This window comes from Protopterus annectens, chromosome 6.part0 (assembly GCF_019279795.1).
Source record: "Protopterus annectens isolate FY-2018-M chromosome 6.part0, PAN1.0, whole genome shotgun sequence".
Taxonomy (NCBI): domain Eukaryota; kingdom Metazoa; phylum Chordata; order Ceratodontiformes; family Protopteridae; genus Protopterus; species Protopterus annectens.
This window is the reverse complement of record NC_056737.1, coordinates 1,733,521,420-1,733,543,167: the sequence shown is the minus strand read 5'-3', so window position 1 is coordinate 1,733,543,167 and position 21,748 is coordinate 1,733,521,420. Positions and strand designations below refer to the sequence as shown.

The following is a 21,748-nucleotide window of genomic DNA, read 5'->3' as shown; positions in this document are numbered from 1 at the left end:
GAACACACTAATTTCGACACAGGTGTTAATCATGGTGTTAGAGACAACAACCATCCAGATTCGTATGCACAACCATTACGTAGAAGTGAGAGGTTGGCTGAGAAGGGAAGAAAGGGCTCTACCCAGGATTTTCACCAAGCCCCGGACAGATCAGGGGGAAGGGGGCAGAGATTTTACCAACAGGGTTGGAACACCAGACACACTTAGAGGTACATGTTGTTAATGTAGGCAGTGGGTCACCAAATGATTTCTGTATTGAAAGTACTAGCGAATACACTGTTTTTAAAAAAGACAACTTTACTATTTATAATTACACAATTTTAGAAGTGAACAAAACCTTTTTTGATTTATTCACTCGTGGTTTTCAGTTTATTCCATCGCGTTCATTTAATTTAACTCAGGCACTCATAGATGTCAAATTGTTTACAAGAAAGTTAAACTTATCGTTATTTTTTAAGAAACAGACTTATATTAAGAATGAACTAAGTAGAAGTAGTACCTTTAACCCCCCCATGCACCCTTCCATCAAGGTGTTTGAAGAACTAATAGAGAAAGATTTGAGAAATCTACATTCTCACAGCACATTTTCTCCACCTACTAATTTGAACAAGGAAGAAGTAGAGTTAGTGAATTCTCTTAAAGGTCAAAACATTAGAGTCATGAAGCCTGACAAAGGTGGGGGTGTGGTTTTAATGTACGGTTCTGACTATGATTCATATTTACACACCATGCTACAAGATGCAGACCAATATGAAACTGTTTCCAAGAACGAAGTGAATCTAGCAGTTTCAAAAATTTATTTTACACTAATCGATCATTTATTACAAGGAGCAATAAGTGAAAAACTATTCAATTATTTACATGTTAGTAGACCCAGAACACCAGCTATTTTTGGAATCCCAAAAACACATAAGGGACTGGATCCATTAAAATTCAGACCTATTGTATCTGGAGCTGGTAGTATAACAGAACCCCTCAACAAATTTATTGATTATGTTACTAAAAACTTTGTTTCTACCTTAAGTTACATCTGTAAGGACTCATGGGATTTTCTTAAAGGAATTACACCTTCCTTGTACAACACGGAAATGTACATGGTCACGATAGATGTCATCAAACTTTTTCCTAGCATTCCTGACAGTATTGGCATGGAATGGTTTAATGAAGTTTTGGTTCTAGAAACAAAGTTAGGTAACAAAATAACCAATTTGGTCACAGAATTTATGGAGACAGTTTTACAGAACAACTTTATTTACTTTAATGGCGAATTCTTTAAGCAAAGAAAAGGGATAGCTATGGGTGCCCCCTGCGTCTCCCTCTATGCCAATTTGGTATTACACAAATGGGAACAGAAATACATTTTTGCAACAGACTGGACACATTTCATCGCCCACTACAAAAGATACTTGGACGATATTTGTATCTTATGGAATGGTCCGTTAGAACAGTTTCATGAATTCTTTAATTACCTTAATTCTACTACCACTTTTTTGTCTTTCACTTGTAATATTAGTGAAAGAGAGCTGCACTACTTAGATGTCTCTTTACACAAAGATGACTCTAGTAAGGAGTTTTCTTCTAAGCTTTTTAGAAAACCTAGTTTTTCTAATTCGTACCTGCACTTTTCAAGTGGGCATCCTTTTCATCAAAAGAAGGGGATTGTCAAGGGACAATTTATTCGTGCTGCCAGAATGTGTAGTGACAGTGCTGATTTTTTACACGAGATAGAATTTATGAAGAAATTATTTTTGGAAAGGGGGTACCCTGAATCTTTACTGACAAAGTTGGCCAATGAGATTATTGCCAACAGAGATACAAAACACCCTCCTTTATTAGGTGCTGGACTTTTGGTAAGTCCTGCAAGTTTTGTAAGTCGAGTTCCATCAATAGACAGTGGTCCAAAGCTGGAAAATAGTTTTATTTACACCTATTCACTTGATGCCCCTGATATAGAGAATATTATCTGGAAACACTGGCCAATACTTATATTGCATGATGAACTCAAAGAACTAGTACAGACACATCCTATTTTTGTGAGGAAAAGGGACACTAACCTTAAACAACTATTTGAGAAGAAAGATATTTTGAGTTCTGCAACCAACGGACGCCGATTAGGCACTTTTAAATGCGGTGCCTGTAAACAATGTGACGCTATAATTAATGAATACAATGTATATATTCCAGCTAGGAAATTTCTTTTTAAATCTAGTAGTTATTCTAATTGTGCAACAAAAGGTGTGGTATATTTAGGGGTATGTACAGTATGTATAGGTTTTTATGTCAGTAAGACAGAGAGACCTATTCGGAGGCGTATTTATGAACATTTATATGACATCTCTAAGCAAAAAGAAACTAACGCCTTTTATAAACACACAGTTTCCTGTCCTAACATGAGCCTTAAATTTATAGTGTTAGAACAAGTTGCGCATGAACCTAGAGGTGGTGACTTGGAAACCACACTTGAGTATCGGGAACTTTTGTGGCAATTGAGACTGGATGCAGGTAAACCGCCAGGACTCAATGATAGCATTAATATCAGTAGTGTCCTGAAGTTAAGAACTGCTCAATTATAGTGTTTAATTTTTTCAAATTTTTTTTTTTTTTTTTTTTTTTTACATTTTTTGTCATATTTTCTATTTTGATATGGATTTGTGATTTACTTTATGTACGAGGTTACTTAAGCAGATTTTAATGCTAGTTCATCACTAGTTTTTAGAGATTGTTATTTATATCAAACATCCATTAATCTATTCAACATTACTAAATATTATTCATTAAACCATATTATTATTTTTTCTGTATATTTACATATTTATTCAACACATGCCTTGACAGCACAGGTTTGGCATAAGCAATTATATATTATGTTACAATTTATTTAAAAAAACTTTTTAATAATATTTTAATAATTAAACATTTTTTAACACGCTAAGAGTAGAGTGATGGTGTATTACCAATGTCATTAATCACACAAAGTTTTAAGTCATTTGATGAATTTTTTGCTAAACTTATTGGCAGTTGAATCATGTTTTTTAATTGATGAAAGGATTTTATAAATGTGATTTTTTATATTTATGGTGTGTGATATTCTATACATTACATTTATTGTAGTCCTCTATGTTTATGTTACATGGAAACATTACGTACTTTGCATTCTTTTTCGTGCAATTTAAGTATATTTCTTTAACATGTTATTGAATTTATGATTCAACAATTAATCAATTAACTAATTAATGATTTACACCATGTGACTTTGGCTTAGTATATAACAGTTGAGCATCAAGCATTTTATTATACTTGATAAAGCTCGGTACTGCACCGAGCGAAAGCGCTTGTTTTAGTGTGGTGGCTTCCAATAAAGGATTTATCTACAGTTTTGTTTGACGTTTCGTCCTTGGGTCGTGAAGTACTGTTTTGGACATCTGTTGCTTAGCTGACTTTGTGGCAGCAGGTGTAAGTGCATTGACACATTTCTTTTTGAGCCCATATTGTATAGGGTTCGAATCCAGGTGTATGTAATACTTTTAATTAAGTAGTGATAATGCAAGGAAATAAATCTTTATACTACATTCACTCTGTTACTGTGTGTTGATGTAGTGCAGCATGTTAAGTGGCATTACACAGAGGTAACAGCACCATTGACGAGCCATTCGCAATTGTTTGGCATTGGTGCATTATACCAAACTCTACTCAAACAGAGAAGCCAAAAAGGGATGTGTTCCATTGTTTTTCTTTTGTTATTTATGTGTGTTGTATGTAATTTTATTTTTTGAATAGGTGTTAAAATGTGGTAGATAGGAAAGTGGTGAAATAGGGGGCAAGCAGGGGGAAGAAAAATGGGAAAGCAATATAGGAATGTGCAGGAGGGAGGTAGGAAAGAACCATAGCTATCCATTTCTTCAACAGTTTAGATTGAAAATATATACAGAATATTAGCTGAATTTGGACTGTCAACTCCACAGAGGGGTGACAACAACGCAATTATGCTGTATAGCCAATTTGACCAAACAAGTGTGTCAAGAAGACACGTACAAAATGAAGAGCTATGTATGGGATGATAATTTTTTGTGCGACAGGTGCCCATTTTTTTTTACTTCAGTAAGAGGGGAATGCTGGTTAAGGGACATCGGTAATTTTGGGTCAGGTAAGTTGGGTAGAATGTGGAAGCAAATGTAAACAAACAAGGGCAAATAAAACAAGACACAAGGATGGTGAGGGACCCCAAAGGCTGGGGGACACCATGACTGGTGCGAGGGAGGGGGACAACGCAAGCTTATGCCCATCAAACATGGGGACAGTGAGAATCTAGCCCTCACCTGCAGGACTTTAATCACTGTCCCCTTACTCCCCTTGCTGCTGGAGTGCTTGATATCTTCTCTTCCTATGGACCATAAGGGAGAGCAGCCTCTCCATCTGGGATAGGTGTAACACCAGTGATGAGGTGCACAACCCTATCCAACAACCCTTGCACCTCCGGTAGGATGATGACATTCCCACTGCTGCCAGTACTCCCAGAGGGTACACAGCACCAGTTGCTGGGGTGGTGCTACCTGAGGGTGCAGGTAATGCAGGGGCAGAAGAGGCAGTACTGCCAGGTTGGGTCCGAGATGTGCTGGGTATCAGTGCTGGAGTCTGTGGAGCAGGGGCAGGCTGACCCATTGGGGTTGGCCTACCTCACTGTGCTGTGAAGAATTTAGTGATTTCTTGTGGATGGATAACATGGAAACAATTTAATGGCACATAATAGAAAAAAAAAGACATAAGGGTGGGGGTGAGAGAAAAAAAGAGAGAAAATTAGTATCATCATATGTGACCTGCAATATGTTATCACGGGTTACGTTCATAATTTTGAAATTCTGAAATCTTGAATTTCAGTATTTTGAAATTATAACACTGAAGCCTTGAAATCCCAAAACACCAGAAGCATGAAATTCAAAATCCCGAAGTACAGAGATTTTGAATTAGCGCTTCTGGTGTTGTGGTATGTGAATGGTTAGGTGTTAGTTTGGGTATGTATGTATGTGTAAGTGTGTTGGTTATGGGCTTTAGTGTATGTCAGTGTATGTTGTGACTGTGATATGTGTGAGCCAGGGACTGTAAAATGTGTGGGTGTGAGTTACCTTTATGTGTCTGTACGATCTCGGAGTTATTATATATAAGTAGGGGGTGGGCAAAGCCCCCTGCATGGGGGGTGCAGGGGGGCTTGCCCCCCCTGCTTATATGTGGTCTAGGTTTGTATGTATGCTTGTGGGCGGAAGTTGTGTATATGTTTATGTGTGTGCTCTGTGTGTAGTGTAGGTTCGGGATTTTGAGTTTCGTGGTAATGGGTTTTCGGGATTTGAAGGTTTCGGCTATGTAATTTCAAAATATTGAAATTCGTAATTTCGAAATATTGAAATTCGAGATTTCATAGTGAACCCATTATCACAATTATGCAACTATTTTTTCTAAAGTATTACATTTAAGTATATTTCCTAACAACTAAAAAGTATAATTACAAATTGTTCAAAGTAATCCTTGCACTGTCCATATATTGCACAAATGCTTGATCCAGTTATACAGATTACAGTTAAAAGTAAGGCATTTATAATTGTAATTTATGTAATATTATTGAAAAACTGCAGTATTGTATAGTTACTTGTGGTATTTGAACCCATAACCTCTGACTATAGTCTTACACTTGACTCCTAAATACTTATGCATGCATAATTGCTTTTACAGTTAGGATATACATAATTACTTTGCTACTACTGTATAGAAAACAAAAACATTTTTCTTTAACTTTTAAAGGTACAATAACACTTCTAATGTGCTGCATACATACCACTTGCTTCCCTCAGTCTCTCCAGATGATCAGCATGAGCCTGCCTGTTCACCACAATTTCAGGATTAGCTGTGAAAAGAAAAGAACAGAAGAGCATTATGCATACCAGCCTTACCTATATTTAGCTTTCTATGTATGATACATTCTCTTTACTAGCAGACTTACACACTCTGGGATGTCACTAGTTTGAAACTCATCCAACCACTGGTTGACTGTATCTCGCTTTTGCCTTTTTAGGTAATTGAAGTGGTGCCTACACTGTTCTCCAGTGCATGGGATGCCAGTCACACTTGATACAGCTTTGACCAGACTATTCCAAGCCGCTTTGACCAGACTATTCCAAGCCTCAGACTTGTATTGTGAGCCAGAATGGTCCCACTGCAGAATCCTTTGGCTGTGGCACTTTACCAGGAGTCCAGTAAATATTCTGGACTCCTGAACACCCCACCTATGCACCCTAAGTAGAGTAATAGCAAATAATGATTTCCCACCATTTCCTGTTATCACATTTACTGGTAGTGCGCAAACCTGAGCAATGATGCCAACCATGTTTGCGTGATGGTAACTGAAGAGCAACTGTGTCAAATGGGGAGAAAGCAATTTTTTGAAATTCAAAGGCTAATCTGACACTTGACATTAGTTGAGGGGTGTCTACTGTTGTAAATATTAGCTGATTTAACTCTGCTGATATGTACTGGAGGCATGAATGTCCTGACCAGACACATTTGTTTGGATTTATACACTGCTAAAATTGATTTTTACAGTGTGGGATCCAAACCTATGTACAACGGACAAAACATTTTTTCCACAGAAGAAGTGCTTCTCAGACATAGTCATGTACCATTCATATATACAGATGACAGATTGAGGTGTTAAACATGTATGAGCTTGACCTGACAAGGTCCTTGTATCTAAATTAATTTGTTTATGTGTCTTAAGTCTGGAGACCATCCAAGTCCAGATAGCAGAATTATACTTACAGAAACATAGTAGACAGTATACCCACAGTCGTACATCTGAACCTTTAAAATACAATTAGGTTGTCTTATCCCTCATAAATATGATTCATATCAGCTTCACTATTTATAATTATGCATAAAGTGTCATAAATGATATTTAATATAATGAGAAATGGAAAAGCAGTAAAAACTTCTGGAATTTCCTGTATTAGAACCAAGGACTTTATGTATTGGAGCCTTACACTTAACACCTGTTGCCACAGAAATATTGAAATAACACTTGTATATCTTCCTGTTCATTACTATAAACTGGAATGTCACAACAGTAAAAATATGTTGCACTTCTGGTATTAGAACCCAGGACCATCTGCATTACAGCTCTACACTTACACCTGTTGCCACAGAAATGGTTATATAACAGTTGAATAATTCCCTATTCATTCTTAAGTTCTATATTTTAACCACCTTGCGATCATAGGATCATAGGCTCATAGCAGGTTACTAGGCTATTGGCCCTGGGGCCCTTATAAGTCTAGCCAAGAGTTTAGCCCATGTTTTAGACAAATCAGCACCCAATGCCCCTGTCCAGCAGGGACATGAGTGGAATCCCAGGGATATATTTTCTGTTTCCCATCCAATTATTCAGGTTGCACTTAAAAAGGGGTAAAGAGGTACTCTGCATGATGTGGAAAGGGAGTCTATTCATAGATGAGGGAGTCTCTGGGACACAAATCTGTCTTGCCAATGAGTCCTGCTGATGTCACAGAAAAGATTGAGGCCACGCATGCAGGTTACTCGAGTGGAGCTTGACTTGCAGATATGCAACAGTCCCATCAAGGTGGGTTCCATGATCGCCTTGTATGCCAGACAGAGGTCACATCTGAGGAGTCTGTATGAAACTGAGTAGAGGGATAGGGCTTTTAGCTTGTGTATGGTAGATGTTTGAAGCCCTGGATTCTCCTGGTGAGGAACCTCTGTGGTCTCTCCAGCTGTTGCATGTACTTTGCGAGGTTCATGACGAAAGGTGCGTTGTACTCAATGATGGGGCTTATAAAAGAAGAATACAGGGATGTTATAACCTCTTTGTTCCTGGATGAGATACCATTACTTATGAGGTGGGACATGTAGAAGGCTTTCCATTCTACGGAAGTAACATGGTGGTCAAAAGTCAGGTTGCTATCAACCTGGGTGCTCAAATCCCTCATGACTGATTGAGTGCTTAGGACATTATTAAAGTGATAATTTGTGGGGACATCACATTTTTGGGTATTCAGCTTGAGGCCATGTTTCTGACACCAGTCATTTGTCTGAGTGAGACCCTCCTGGAGGATGTCCACATCACTAGGGGAATTGATGACAGCACCCAGCTTGCAGTCCTCTGCAAACCTGGTCAGCCATAGCCCACTGGTTTTGGTTTGAACCTCAGAAAAGTATATCCCAAATAACAGAGGCCCCAAGACCGAACCCTGGGGTATGCCACTTATGGGTCTACTGCTTGAGGTGGCTTTCCTTATTTTGACTACATGGGTTCTATCCGTGAGCCAGTTTGCTACCCATCTGGTAACATATGGACTGATGCCTTATTGAGAGTATTTATCTATTATGCCCAAGTGGGGAATAGTGTCAAAGGCTTTGGCCAGGTCAAGGTAGGTGGTGTGCACAGTCTTCCCTTTGTCCATGGCTTTGGTGATGGTCTCAAAGAAGTTGACCAAATTTAGCAGACATGACCTCCCCTTAATGAAGCCAAGCTGTTAGCTTAGGGTGTTTGCATGGTGCCCAACAGGATTAATAGAATGTATCAATTTTAAATTGTTGACTGTGTCGTGTCTGCCAGTGTTCGATGGGTGTAGATGTTGGGGAAGCTTGCTAACCACAGCACAATGTCGCTTAGCGGTGTTGCACAATGGAAAGCAAAAAATGCAAGTCTATCCTTTTTGATGTTACACTGTCCACGCCTTGTTTGCAGGTGTTCCGTTTGCTTCTTTTATAGGCCACTAGTACAGGTTTGCACACTGCTAGGTTTTTCACAAATGAGATAAACACAGGTAAAGCTGACATTTATTGTGTTCCTCGGTTTCCCTTGTTTGTGCTAAGCTATGCAGTGGACAAACACTGGCATTAAAAAAATACAAAAAGGGAAATTTAGGTGAAATGAAGAAATTAAATCTGTTAAATAAACAACACTACAAAATAGACCAATCATCGAATATAACGTCCCATTTGGCATGTACCTGACCAGACACCTACAACAGCTGGAGAGGCCACAAAGTATCTCACAAAAAGAATCCTAGGCCTTAAACACATGTCCTACATGGACAGACTCAAGAAACTTCAGCTGTTCTCAGTCTCTTATCATCTACTTAGAGGTGATCACTGCTTGACTTACAAAGTCATGTCTGACCCAGCTCAACTTAAAACGCTATACCTAAAAAAATCCCAATCCCCCGTGCCACACACTCTAGAGATTACAACCTCATTGCCACAATTAACAGAACATGCTGGAGGGACAGGTTTATCTCCCAAAGACTGCTTATACGCTGGAGTAAGCTTCCCATTCATGTCAAGCAGAGCATCTCACTGGCCCTCTTCAAAAGAAATCTTGATGAGTGGATAGGTAAGAAATTTCACTCCAGGGATCATTCCATTTGCACCACTGGATAAGGATACTGTGAACTAACATCGGGTGGCACGGTGACTGGCAGTTTTTTTTTGGGGGGGGGCTAGGCTTGTAAAGGCTCCAGGGCCATTGGCCTAGTACACACCTATAAACCTATATGTTGGTCCACATGAAATATTTATACACAGGTCTGGATATGAACTCTCACTCCAATGAAACTTTAAAACAAAGTAAGGGTGTCTTATCCCTCTTTGCCACACAAACACCTTTGCAGCAGCAAACTAAAATCATTGTGCATACAACCAACTGCATCATCATCCACAGTACTAACAAAACATATGGAAGTTGTTTGTGCATGTATTAATTTCAGAAGTAGTCCACTGAGTGATCACACAACTTTTTATGACTATTACTTGCATAAATGCAGCCCTGTCTTATCTCTCTGTGTTTGTTGATCATGCTTGCCTTATCTGACCAGTAATCTGAGACGTGCAGTCTGTCAGGCATTCTGTATCATTGTCCTTAAAATGTGTGAGGATATTAAATGGGAATAATACACAGTCGTCAAGAAATGAAGGAGAGGCTGGATGTTACTGAACAGAAACTGAAATGTGTGTGGCTTACTTACATTTAAAACCTTGATACAACTACTTTTGCGCTTTGTAAGTCTAACCTGGCTGACACACCCACTGGAGGTAGGAGAGTCTGAATTGCTGATGTGTTTTCCTTCACCCTACCAGTAACAATTCACAGTTGCAGTCCATTAAAAACAAACACTGAGGGAGTGACTGCACTATGTTTACATCTGTGACACTGAGCCAAGTATTTGGGATTCAGCATTCTGAGTTCACACCTCATTTGCATATTCACAGTGCTCACAGCCCTGAATCTACACTATAAAATGGGGCAGTGTAGCTTGTGAACCTGAAGGTGAGGAGACTTGTGTGGATAACACAGAAGAAGATATTACTTTGGGATTTATCTGCACAGAAGACTACTGATCTTGATAAGGTGTGCTTGAATTTTTCAGTTATATACTGGATATGCTGAAATATCAGTAAGAAAAATCTGTTTACATATATTTATATATTATATGTGTGTATATATATATATATGTATATATATATATATATATATATATATATATATATATATATATATATATATTAGCAAATGCTACTTTTATCTGAAAAATCTGTTGATGTGTACGCGTTTATATTACGCTGTCGAAAACTCAAACTGTCGACAGCGTAATCGACACGAAAATGTCGAAACCCCCGAACATCAAACACACACAAAAAAAACACCCAAACACAACACAAATTGCTCTATGCAGGGGGGCAAGCCCCCCTACACCCCCCCACACACCCCGCTACTTAAATATACCAACTCTGAGATCACACTGCATTGCAGTAAATAGAAATCTCCCCTTACAGAGATTTCCATTTACACACAAGATGACTTTCGTTTTCGACATTTTCGTGCCGACAGTATCAGCTTCGATATTGTCGGCCTGCGACAGGGTGAAGTAGTCCCTATATATATATATATATATATATATATATATATATATATATATGTATATTTGCAAATGCTATTTTCTTAGAAGTGTACTGATGGCATCGGCATGCTTGTTCAGGGCATTTTACTTTCTCAGATGTACAGCCTTATTAGCTGTCATCACAAGTGCTAATGTTACAACAGTTTTTCTCTTTACACTTTTCTGTTATTTCCTTGAAATGTAAATGTCCTATATTGTCAATAACATAGGGCTGTTAGACTTCTAGGATGACCCATGTACCTCTAGGGGAGTGCTGGCTACAGGTAGACATGACTGGCAATTGCATAAAATGGGCTATTCTGTGGTAAATGTGTACATATGTTAAAGGGGCAGTTTATTTGATAGGACTTTTAGCATTTCACTGATGGTTTGTTAGCAAAATGTGTCATTTGCCTGTTATTTTGGGGGTGGGAGAGCCAAGTTGCATTTCTGTTTTGGCACAAACAAGATTTGCTAGTGTTATTCTCCCTGTTTTGGATCCAACCTTGATTTTTGTGTGGTGATTACAATATGCTATAACCACACAATAGCTTTTTTTTATATGTGACTATCTTTACTGTTTTATGTTTCTCCAGTGGGTAATAGTGAAATACTACTTTTTATGTGTTATATTGAATTAGGACTTTTACTTATGTGATACTTATGTGTGTTATTTTTCTTTTGTGTTTTATGTCACCTATGACTAGGGCACCAAGATGTTTCAGTCCCTGCAAACCCCCCTTCAGTGACCCTAAGAATGAAGTCATTGTAAAGCATTTAGGCAAATGGTGTCTTTCTGCTTGAGAGGGAAGATGGGGATATGTCTGGCAGAATGCAAGTTAGGCAGCAGATAGTGGCTGATGTGAATGCAGTAGATGGCCAGAGCAGGACATATGATCAGGTGGGCCATAGGGCCACTGACATGGCTACTGAACTGATTTCTTCAGCCCAGAGGAAAGCAGCTGCAGTGGCCTGTCAACGGATGGCTACTGGGGGGACCAGCAGATAGTGGCTGATGTAAATGCAGTAGGTGGCCAGAGCAGGACATATGATCAGGTGCACCATATGGCCATTGAAATTATTTCATTGGGCTGGAGGAGAGCAGCTGTAGTGGCCCGTGAATGGATAGCTACTGAGGGGGTCCTGCTACAGAGCCACCACTGACACCAAATGAAGAGCTCCTGTCCATTGTCAGGGATCAAGACAGCTTGAACGTGCACAACAGCATGCCATTGATGTTGGTGCTGCTGTTTCAGGGAGGACAAGTATGTCCCAGGAGGAGCTTCCAGGTAGGTTTACCTATCTCAGTTGTTAAATACTTCTTGTATAGTAAAATATTGACAGCAGCATGTAAGTTTTGTTTAACAGTAAATTTCATTTTGGGGGGATAGTTACAGATTGATAAAGTTAACACATTCTGGTAGATTACACATAGGCTTGGGGTGGACATGTCATCCAAGTTCTTGTTAAAAGTATCATTAATGGACATATAAAGGGCAAAAAGTTTTAACCCCCTGTGTAACTGTTAATTGTAATGATGGTGTCCTAACCTTTTGCTTAACTTCTTCCAGGACCATCCAGCTTAGGGAGCCTACATTCATCTGCCCATGGTAAGCCAAACATGTTTATGTCAGTACTGATGAGAAATTCACAGAAATATTTAGTTTGTTATGTGGGTGTCAGGACTGTTGTGTGTATTGCTGTACTGTCTGTAATAGTAGCACCACTGTTAGTTTGTTAGCATATATTGGACTATAGTAGTGTAGGTATTAATCTTTTTCCTGTGTTTGTTGTTTATTATCACAGGTGATCCTGACAATGGAATTGTGGGACTCTGACAACCTGATGTCAGAGTATCAGCAGACTCTAATGATGATGGTAGCCAAACAGAGGCACAGATGGGGGGGTGCATAGGTTGAATCTGACACTTAGCATGCCACAGTGTTTACAGTGGTTGGGCAGCTCTACACACAGTGCCACCTACTGAATATGAAATAGTGTGCAACCACAACATACACACGGTATTAGCGGACCGTGGAGGGTTTATTGAATCTGCCCTACAACCTTTGTCCCAGTCTAATACCAGAGGGATACACTTAAGCTGACTACCTTTTTTAGGGGGGGTAGGCACTGTACCCAGATGTGCTTTTATACATCCTCACAAGCATTTGTGTTCTCACTTTGGTGTGATCTATTTTGTCAAATGCAACTGATGGAAAAAAATAGACTGAATTCTTTCCTTACTTGTGTTTTTTTTTCAGGCCATCATTAGATCAAAAGTTGTAAAAAGTACCTCAGAGCATCTATAAGCATAGCAGCTCTCAGATACTTGACTTAATTTGATTATATATCCTCAGTTATTAGTATGAATTCTCGATCCATTAGGGTGTATTGAAATGATGCAGAAAAATGCAAAATTGAAGAATAAGACGGAATGTCATGATCTTTATTCAGGCCTGGGCTGGATGAAAATGGTTCTTAAAAAATCTCTGAAATGTGCATCAGAGCATTTAGAACCCCATGGCCTAATTCAGTTATTGTCTCCACAATTATTACAGTGCAGTCTTGATTAGTTAAGATTTATTGAAAGGATGGGGAAAAATCTGAAAGATAAGAAAAAATATGAGAAAAGTGAGAAAAAAATGCCCTGAATGGCATGGGGTAGGCCAGGTGAATGCTTGCCAGGGGGCAGTGAGCACCAAAGGGCACGATACAGCCTTTTGCCTAGAGTGCCATTTTACCTAAGGCCTACCTGCTTTTCACCCTCATCCCTATTGGTGTTTTCACACACTCCCATAGTCTAATTTTCAGACTAAACCTCTCCCCCTTTTGCAAATTTTTCCATCCACCACTGATACCAGTTTGTAAAGGGAGAAAGATGTCACATCAGAACCAAATAACTTTAAATGCATCAGACTTTATAGATCCATGATGGAACTTATCCAGAATTACATTGAGGACCTATTGCTATTAGATACGGAATCAAGTGGATTTGAATAAGGAAGAGCTCACGTTTTGAAGCGTCTGCCATTTTTTGAAGTAGTAACAGGAGCACTTAGTAATAGACTGACAGACATTTAAACTAATAATTGTGATCTTGCTAAGGCATTCAACATTATTTTGCATAAGGAAATCCATGATAAGTTATAGGCGTTAACTTTTAATCCTTGCATAGTTCAGTGGGTAAGGTACTAATTAAATAATCTTATAAAAAAGTAAAGATGAAGGGTTACTGATCTGTATACATGAGAGTTACTAGTGGCGTCCAGCTCTTTTGAGGCTACTCTTCTCAGATGTAATAGTGTAGGGTACACTTTTTTAACCATATATGTTGGTGGTTTTAAATTAGGTAGCCAAATTACTTAAATATACGATGCCAAAGTTCTCCAAGATATTCTACAAAAGATTGAATACCTTGTACAGTAGTAGTGACTTTGCCTTTAATGTCGGCAAATGTAGTATCAGTAGACTTGGTAAAAAAAAAGGATACACATTACAATTACAGAATAAATGTTTGGTCTTCAAAATGATGCAATTATAAAATCTAGAGGCAATATAGTTGACAGCAATTTAAACTTTGACTAGTTTGTATTTATCTGTCAGAAACACATACTCTTTTAGTCCATATATTACTAATAGGCATTTCTAGCCACTCCAGGAAAGTTACTGTACCATTTTATACCTCAGTGATCTCACCAGATGTTGAATTCAACTCTGAATTGTTTAACGTTTTAACAAGCCACCTGAATAATCTTGACAAACCACATTGATCCCGTACTAGGAAAAAACATTGTTTTGGCAAACTTGCATTGTTTGGAAAGGCTTCAGGAACTGCCGTTGTACTTAGGTTATTATAGGTTGCTTAGAGGAGACAGCTGGCTGGGTTACACAGCATGAACATTTATGCCTGGAATGTACCAATGGAAGAGTAATACCAGAATGGGAAAGCTAATAGTAAAAATAAGTATCAGTAATAGAAAAAAAGTGACAAATGTGTTTTGCAGTGCTTTTCCGAATTATGGAAAAAGATTCCTCTTTCAGATGTTCATTAACCGCCTTCAAAAGTAATTGTGATATATGTGTAAAATGCTGACTTTATCAATAATGAGTTACAGCATTCAACTTTCTTGGCAGTAGGTCATAGACTTTACAGTCAAATCTTTGAACCTACAAACTTCTTTTATATGTTTAAGCTATTGTTTATTTTATAGATATTTCAGAGAGTCAGGCTACAAAGTAATTTGATGACACTATAGTTCAAGGATCATATGAAGTAGCTTACTACAGATTCTACAAATAATTCAAAAAGTAGTACATTATCTTGTGGTCATAAAAACATATAACAGTATGTGTTGAACATTAAAAAGAGAGAGTGAGCTTTTAAATAAATCAACTCACATATTTCTGTTGTGTCCATTTCTATTGAACATTTGTGTTAACAGCACAGATTACAGGATCAGTAGCATATTACTACTGTTAACCAGAATAACACTGCACTGGCAAGTTAAGAGGACGTGAGAGCAGGGAATCTATCCATGTTGCATGTGAGATGACAAATTAAATCTGAAGGTTAATGGAGCATTTCTCCCCGGGCCTCCGCTGAAAACAGGCTCTGTAGAACCTAGTCGGACTTTCCCGGTCAACAAATGATAAATAAATTAAAAAAAATAAAATAATATTAATGTGAGGAAGTGCAGTGAGTATAAATCAGGTGTTAACCTGTAATACTGAAAGTAAAAAAAAATTATCATAAGCCCTGTGTGGCCCATGCTGTTAATGCTGTCCATCATAAAAAGAAATGTTCTGATGATAATGGTTTATGTGTGTAAGTCAGGCATGTTGTACTATGCTGCAGATGAATAAAATTAAGTTGCTGGAATACATTAAGTGACAAAAGTTTGAGGGAGGTAATCCTCCAAATACACAAGTTATTTTTTATGTATACCTGGAATATTGTACTTTTGCCTGTGTTGTACAAGAAATACTTTTATGATACTGTGGGTAGCTGCTGCTATAACTGGCAAGTGCTGACGGGGCTGGACATGGTTAGAGATTACTGAGCCAAAAGGTAGGTGAAATGAATAAGGGCATGACATGGTCTACGTAACACCAATATGAGTATGCAAGATTTTCAGCTTAACACTACTGTTGATATGCAAGATGAAGTTTGTATTGAAGATGGAGTGATCATAAGGGTTTCAGAGCTAACACTAAAATATAAATTGAATGGGAGATTCTGAACTAAAAAGAAGACACTGTCCATTGTCAGGGATCAAGACAGCTTGAACGTGCACAACAGCATGCCATTCATGTTGGTGCTGCTGTAGGTGAAATGAATAAGGGCATGATTAAGCTGAAAATCTTGTGTTAAGCTGAAAATCTTGCATACTCATATTGGTTATAAGCTGATATAACAATCTTAGGTGTTAAAAATAGGTAAGTGTATTTACTGATCTACATCAAGAAAGGTGGCATAATACTACATCACTATATCAGCAAAGCTGGCCTGGATTTGGAAGATACATTGTTAAAATAAGTCTGGCATCTTGGATAGCTTGTGGAAAAGTTGTGAACATTAGCAACGTTTAGGCATATTCCAGTGACAGATTACATTAACTGATTGCAAGTTATAAGCTGATATAACAATCTTAGGTGTTAAAAATAGGTAAGTGTATTTACTGATCTACATCAAGAAAGGTGGCACAATGCTACATCACTGTATCAGCAAAGCTGGCCTGGATTTGGAAGATACATTATTAAAATAAGTTATCCTTTTAGTACGCATGTCATTATGAAATATATTGTCATTAAAATGAATAAGTAAGTCACTGTAGATAACAGATTTTAATGATATTATGGAAGTATGTTTGATAAAAAATACTGTTAGCAACACTATAATTGTTTTATTATTTATAGTATTTGTTGCATGCTGAAAATTATATGAGGTACAGTGGGCTTAGAGTGTTCCTTTTTAGCAACAGTGAAATAGCAATTTGCATAGTTTGTATACTTTAACACTCTATTAGGTCAAATATTTTTGCATCCTGTATTTATTCTTTGATCAACTAATACAAGTACATCTTTTATAGTTTCACAAGGAATGCATTGACCCCTGGCTGCTTCAAGAATGCAATTCTTGTCCTTTGGATGGACAGATGGTCTATAATCCCTTAACTTGGAAAGATGGTCTTAAGGGTGAAAAAGCAAAGAGTGCCACCTGTAAGCAAAACCACCTGAAATTACCAGAGCATATGCAAGCAGAGCTTTACATTCCAGGGATTGGACTATCTTTTGGAAAGTCAAATGTGAAGGGCTCACAGACTAAACAACTACTGCATAATCAAGAACCTAAATGCAGTCAGATGTATGCAAATAACCAAGATGGTTTAGAGTTAAGTGGTTTTAAATGTTTTCTTTTGACTGAATCCACTACACAAGAGTGTGTAGGTGACAAAACTGAAAACCCTCATTTTAATGCATTTCACCAGAATCTCCCACCAAACGTCCTCAGAAACAAATTTAATCAGAAACAAAACTGCCCTGTTAATCTTGGTAAAAAAGCAAATAGCAGCATAAGAATGGTTTTGCCATCTGGTATACAGGTAAGCACATTAAGCAAGGGTAATGTGACAGTGGACAGTACCTATGAAGTTCATAATGTCTCTGAACAATTTTCAAGTGGAAAAATAAAGGAACATGCTAGATCAGCTGAAGCAGCATCTGTAGGGAGTCTCTTCCTTGGAAGAGCTGCAGAGCAATGTGATTCAGCCTTGAGAGGTGGTTCTGGAGACATAAGAATAAACAAAATGCAAAAAAGATATCTACCTAGGAGACCCAAGTACAATCCTAGGAGTCTGGTACCAGCAGCCTCAACTTTTCTTATGGAGGGAACTATCCTAAAACCTATGTTATAATACTATTCTACCATTTCACTCACAAAAAATTGAATCAGCATTCACCAGTTGCAGAATTCATTTCAGTACCTCATCCACTCTGGTCTTTTTAATGAACTTCCCCTAACACTGGATTACCAAAAATAAGACAGATACCTTTTGAAAGAGTTCTGGACTGACAAGTTGTACAGCACTGATTATAATAATTGCCTTTTTTTCAAGCAGTGCAAGTACATGGAAAACTGATTCCACCAGCTAAAGTCATTTACCTGTCCATCACACTCCATCCCATTTTTTCATAACAGTAGAAATATGCTAAATCTTTCTGATACAATTGATTGTTTTGGTAGTGTACAAGCTGATGTCAGTTACTGGCCTTTTTCTCCAGTTCTTGATGTTCTCCCACTTCATAGATAAAGGTATAGTTCATTTGTCTCTTTGTCTGATGTAATTTGTTGCATACCCCATATAAAAAGACCATTGTCTAAGTTAGTTTTCAGCTCCCTTTGCCACTTCAGACCTTTGCGTCCATTGACAGTGACTGCCATCCTTAAATAGTCCATCAGTCATTTGGCTTACGTTCCATTTAAAATATATTCAAAACTGTACTATATTTCACACTGTAAAGGTATACCTGGTGAGACTGTTTGTTGAGGTACCTTTGGAGTATGTCTTTCCAAATGAAATCTGTGAATATGTGTGCTTTTAGCAAATAAAATGTTCCTAAAGACACTCACTCACTTATAGGATTTTTTTCTCTTCCAGACACCATTAACTGAGAATACTAATATTTTATCACAGCCACAACAGTAATATAGTTTAAAACCTAGAAAAATATGCAGACATTATAAAAGGAGTTGAAATAAGAATATTCTAAAACTGGAAGACAAAAGCGAAACTCTTTAGAAAAATGTAAAGTAGGAGCTTCAGAATGACAAAAAAACCTGAAGGGGAAAAAGGGGCAAAAAATAATGATAATAGGCATGAAAGTGAAGGCTTTCACTACAAGGGAAACTGCTGCACAAATGGTGACAGAAGTGATTTGCCCATATTACAGCTGTAAGGGAGATAGTTTCTCAGAGTATTTTCTGTGTTTCACAATCACTCTAAAACAAAGAGTAAAAAGGTCACACAGATAACCAACTGGTTAAAAAACACAAAAATAAAAATTTAGCAAAGCTAGACTTCTAACTGTGTGATACCTTAAACATCTTGCATCAGAGGCCTCATGGGATATATGCAAACCACCCCTTAAGGATTTCAGAAGGCAGAAACATGCATGTCTACAGCTAGAGGGGTTTGGCTTTGATGGCTTGAAATTGTTCATAAATAGACTTATAAATGAAAGTAAAAGAAAAAGTCATGGATATTCAGAATTGTCATTTATCTGAAACATCTGATATCCTTTAAGGGGAGATTTGCATATATCCCATGAGGTCTCTGATGCAAGAGGTTTAAAGTATCACACAGTTAGAAGCCTAGCTTTGCTAGGTGTTTCACAGTCGCAATTAATTTTGTAAGTGACCATTGTGTTCTTTCCAGTCTTTTGTTATCACAAGAAAAATAACAAAAGTTTCCATTATATTTAGTAATCGGTCTAGTAAGAAATATATGCAAAAGGACCAAGGATGAAGTCTTCTTGAGGTAACCTTACTAAAAATAAGTTCATAAGTTATTTATTGTGCTCAGGTCTAATGGCCAGCCTGCAATGTTGATTTCTATATCTCTGGATCATATACTTTGTTCCCTACTCATAAATCTTTTTCTCGAAGACTCTTACATTCTCTAATATGTATTGGAAGTTTATTCTGTAACATTTACTAATCTTTGTGTCAAAAATTAATGTCTTTATGTACTTTGCATGTTATTTAATTCAAATTCCTTACCTTCATGCCCATGTGTGTAATAGCAGAAGAATGCATTTCTATCTACACTGAAGTAATTCTACATGGATCAGTGATCTACCTTGGTTAACAAATTCAAAATCAATAATACAATGTGTCCTTCAAGTCTGAATCATGATACATTTTATAGGCAAATACATATTTTCCACAAATGTATCTGTAATGAATATTAAATAGGATCTGATGATGTCCTTTTCATTCTTCTTTAATGTATGGGTTCGGATCCAACTTAGCCACGTATTCCAGATTTTGGATCCAGCTGTGGAGTGCCTCCCTCTACCCATAACGCACTATTCCATACCCATTACCTCAAATCTTTTTTGCCACCATCACAAATAGATGTAGGTTCATCTCTCAAGTTGTTGTAGTGGTTATTTGTGAGTTTTGACATTTCTTTGTTTTTTTCTTAGAGACTTTTCTCTAACTTTAGCCACCCTCCCTCTTTTTTTCTACAGTTTCCCTTTGTTTTTCCTTACTATTTTTATAATATTTCTGTATACCATTGTTGGTATTTTCTTTATCTGTTAGTTACCCTTTCTAGCTTATAGGGTATTTTCTTTATTTTACCGTTTTTGGTAATTAACTCTTTAATGTTCTTTTTCTGTCCGGGTCTATATTAGAAGACCGAATGGTAAAAATAGCGAACAGCAAAACAGCGAAAAGATCAGACCTCAAACTTGCTATTGTGGGGGACTGCACCCCCCACTAAATATATATGCCAACTCAGATAGCACTACAATGAGGAAAGGGCAAATATTCCAACCTTTACTGTACTACAATCTGGCAAACATGTTCTGGAGGTCCGGTCTTTTCGCTGTTTTGACGTTCGCTATTTTTCCATTCTGTCTTGTAATATAGACCCTTTCTCTCCATATATCAAAAAAAAAAAAACCTTTCCTTGCTTACTTCCTTGCCTGTATTTAAAATGTCAGATAAGCTGAACAGATTAAAAAAAATGCACTTCTTGTGAGCACAAAATCCCTAATTCAGATGCCCACAAGAAGTGTATGTATTGTCTTAGTGCTGAATGCTTGTACATGCATGTAAAGTTTGTTCTACTTTTAATCCGAGTGCCTTGTCAAATAGGCATAACAAACTTACTTTACAAGGCTTGCTACCTGCTACTACTGCTTCTGGGGCTCAAACCCCCTTGAAACCAGTAAATTTGTTCCACTGGCACATAAGCAGTGTTCTCTGAAGTCCCCAAAGTCTTCATCAGAGCCGCCTACCAAAATAAGAAACATTTTGGATCCAATGTCGTCTAATCCAAAGATTCGACCCTTGGATCCAAAGGCTTCAGCTCACATTTTCAGCATCCCCTACTACAACATCTTTGGATCCTAGGTTCTCGTATCTGAAGCCTGGTATGTCTCACAGAAGTCATATGCCAGAATTTCTTATTAAGCCTGTATCTCCTACCGTGCCTGCTCAGTTGTTTCAGACACTCAAGAAACACTCCAGGGCCCCATCCACAACTTCCTCTAGGTCCTTCAGGAGGTTATTGGAAGTGGATGTGGATAGGGTGATGCAAATATTTCTCAGATCCAGTTGGAGATCTTGCCAGTTCTGTCAGCTGTCAGATCTGCGAGTGTGCCAATGACATCTAGTACCATTATATCTCCTCTGATCTGTCCTGTGGTTTCTGAGTCCCAGGATCCAAAATCTCAGAGAAGTCCAGTATCAGAGCTGACAAAAGCTTCTTCTTCGACCCCGACAAGTTCTGCCCTGATGCCCTCAGATTAGAGCATGTTCTGGAGCTGAACTGAGGGCATTTGGTCCGAGGTGATAGGTTCAGCTCTGATTTTGTCAGATATGTTCCTTTCCCTCAGAGCCTCAGCCCTGGACAGTTCAGATCCAGTTCCACCCTCAATGCATGGATCCGAGAGCGGTCGAGACCTACCTTCATTAGCAGCTTCAGCTCCAAGAGGGTGGGTTGAAGCTTCTGTGGGACCATCATATTTCAAGGTGGTGGAAAGGGCTTTTTCTCTCTCTCCAGAGAACCACCTTCTCA

The 21,748-nt window shown here is 38.0% G+C and overlaps 1 protein-coding gene across 1 annotated transcript in view; it reads left to right on the top strand.

Moving 5' to 3' along the window:
• ZSWIM2 (zinc finger SWIM-type containing 2) overlaps window positions 1–18,830 on the top strand; it is a 1,244,853-nt gene extending 1,226,023 nt beyond the window's left edge. Inside the window, exon 13 of the mRNA XM_044075126.1 lies at window positions 17,030–18,830. Within this exon, the coding sequence (XP_043931061.1) occupies window positions 17,030–17,854 (825 nt within the window). The 3' untranslated portion in view covers window positions 17,855–18,830. The remainder of the gene's footprint in view (window positions 1–17,029) is intronic.
• The last annotated feature ends 2,918 nt before the right edge of the window (window positions 18,831–21,748 follow it).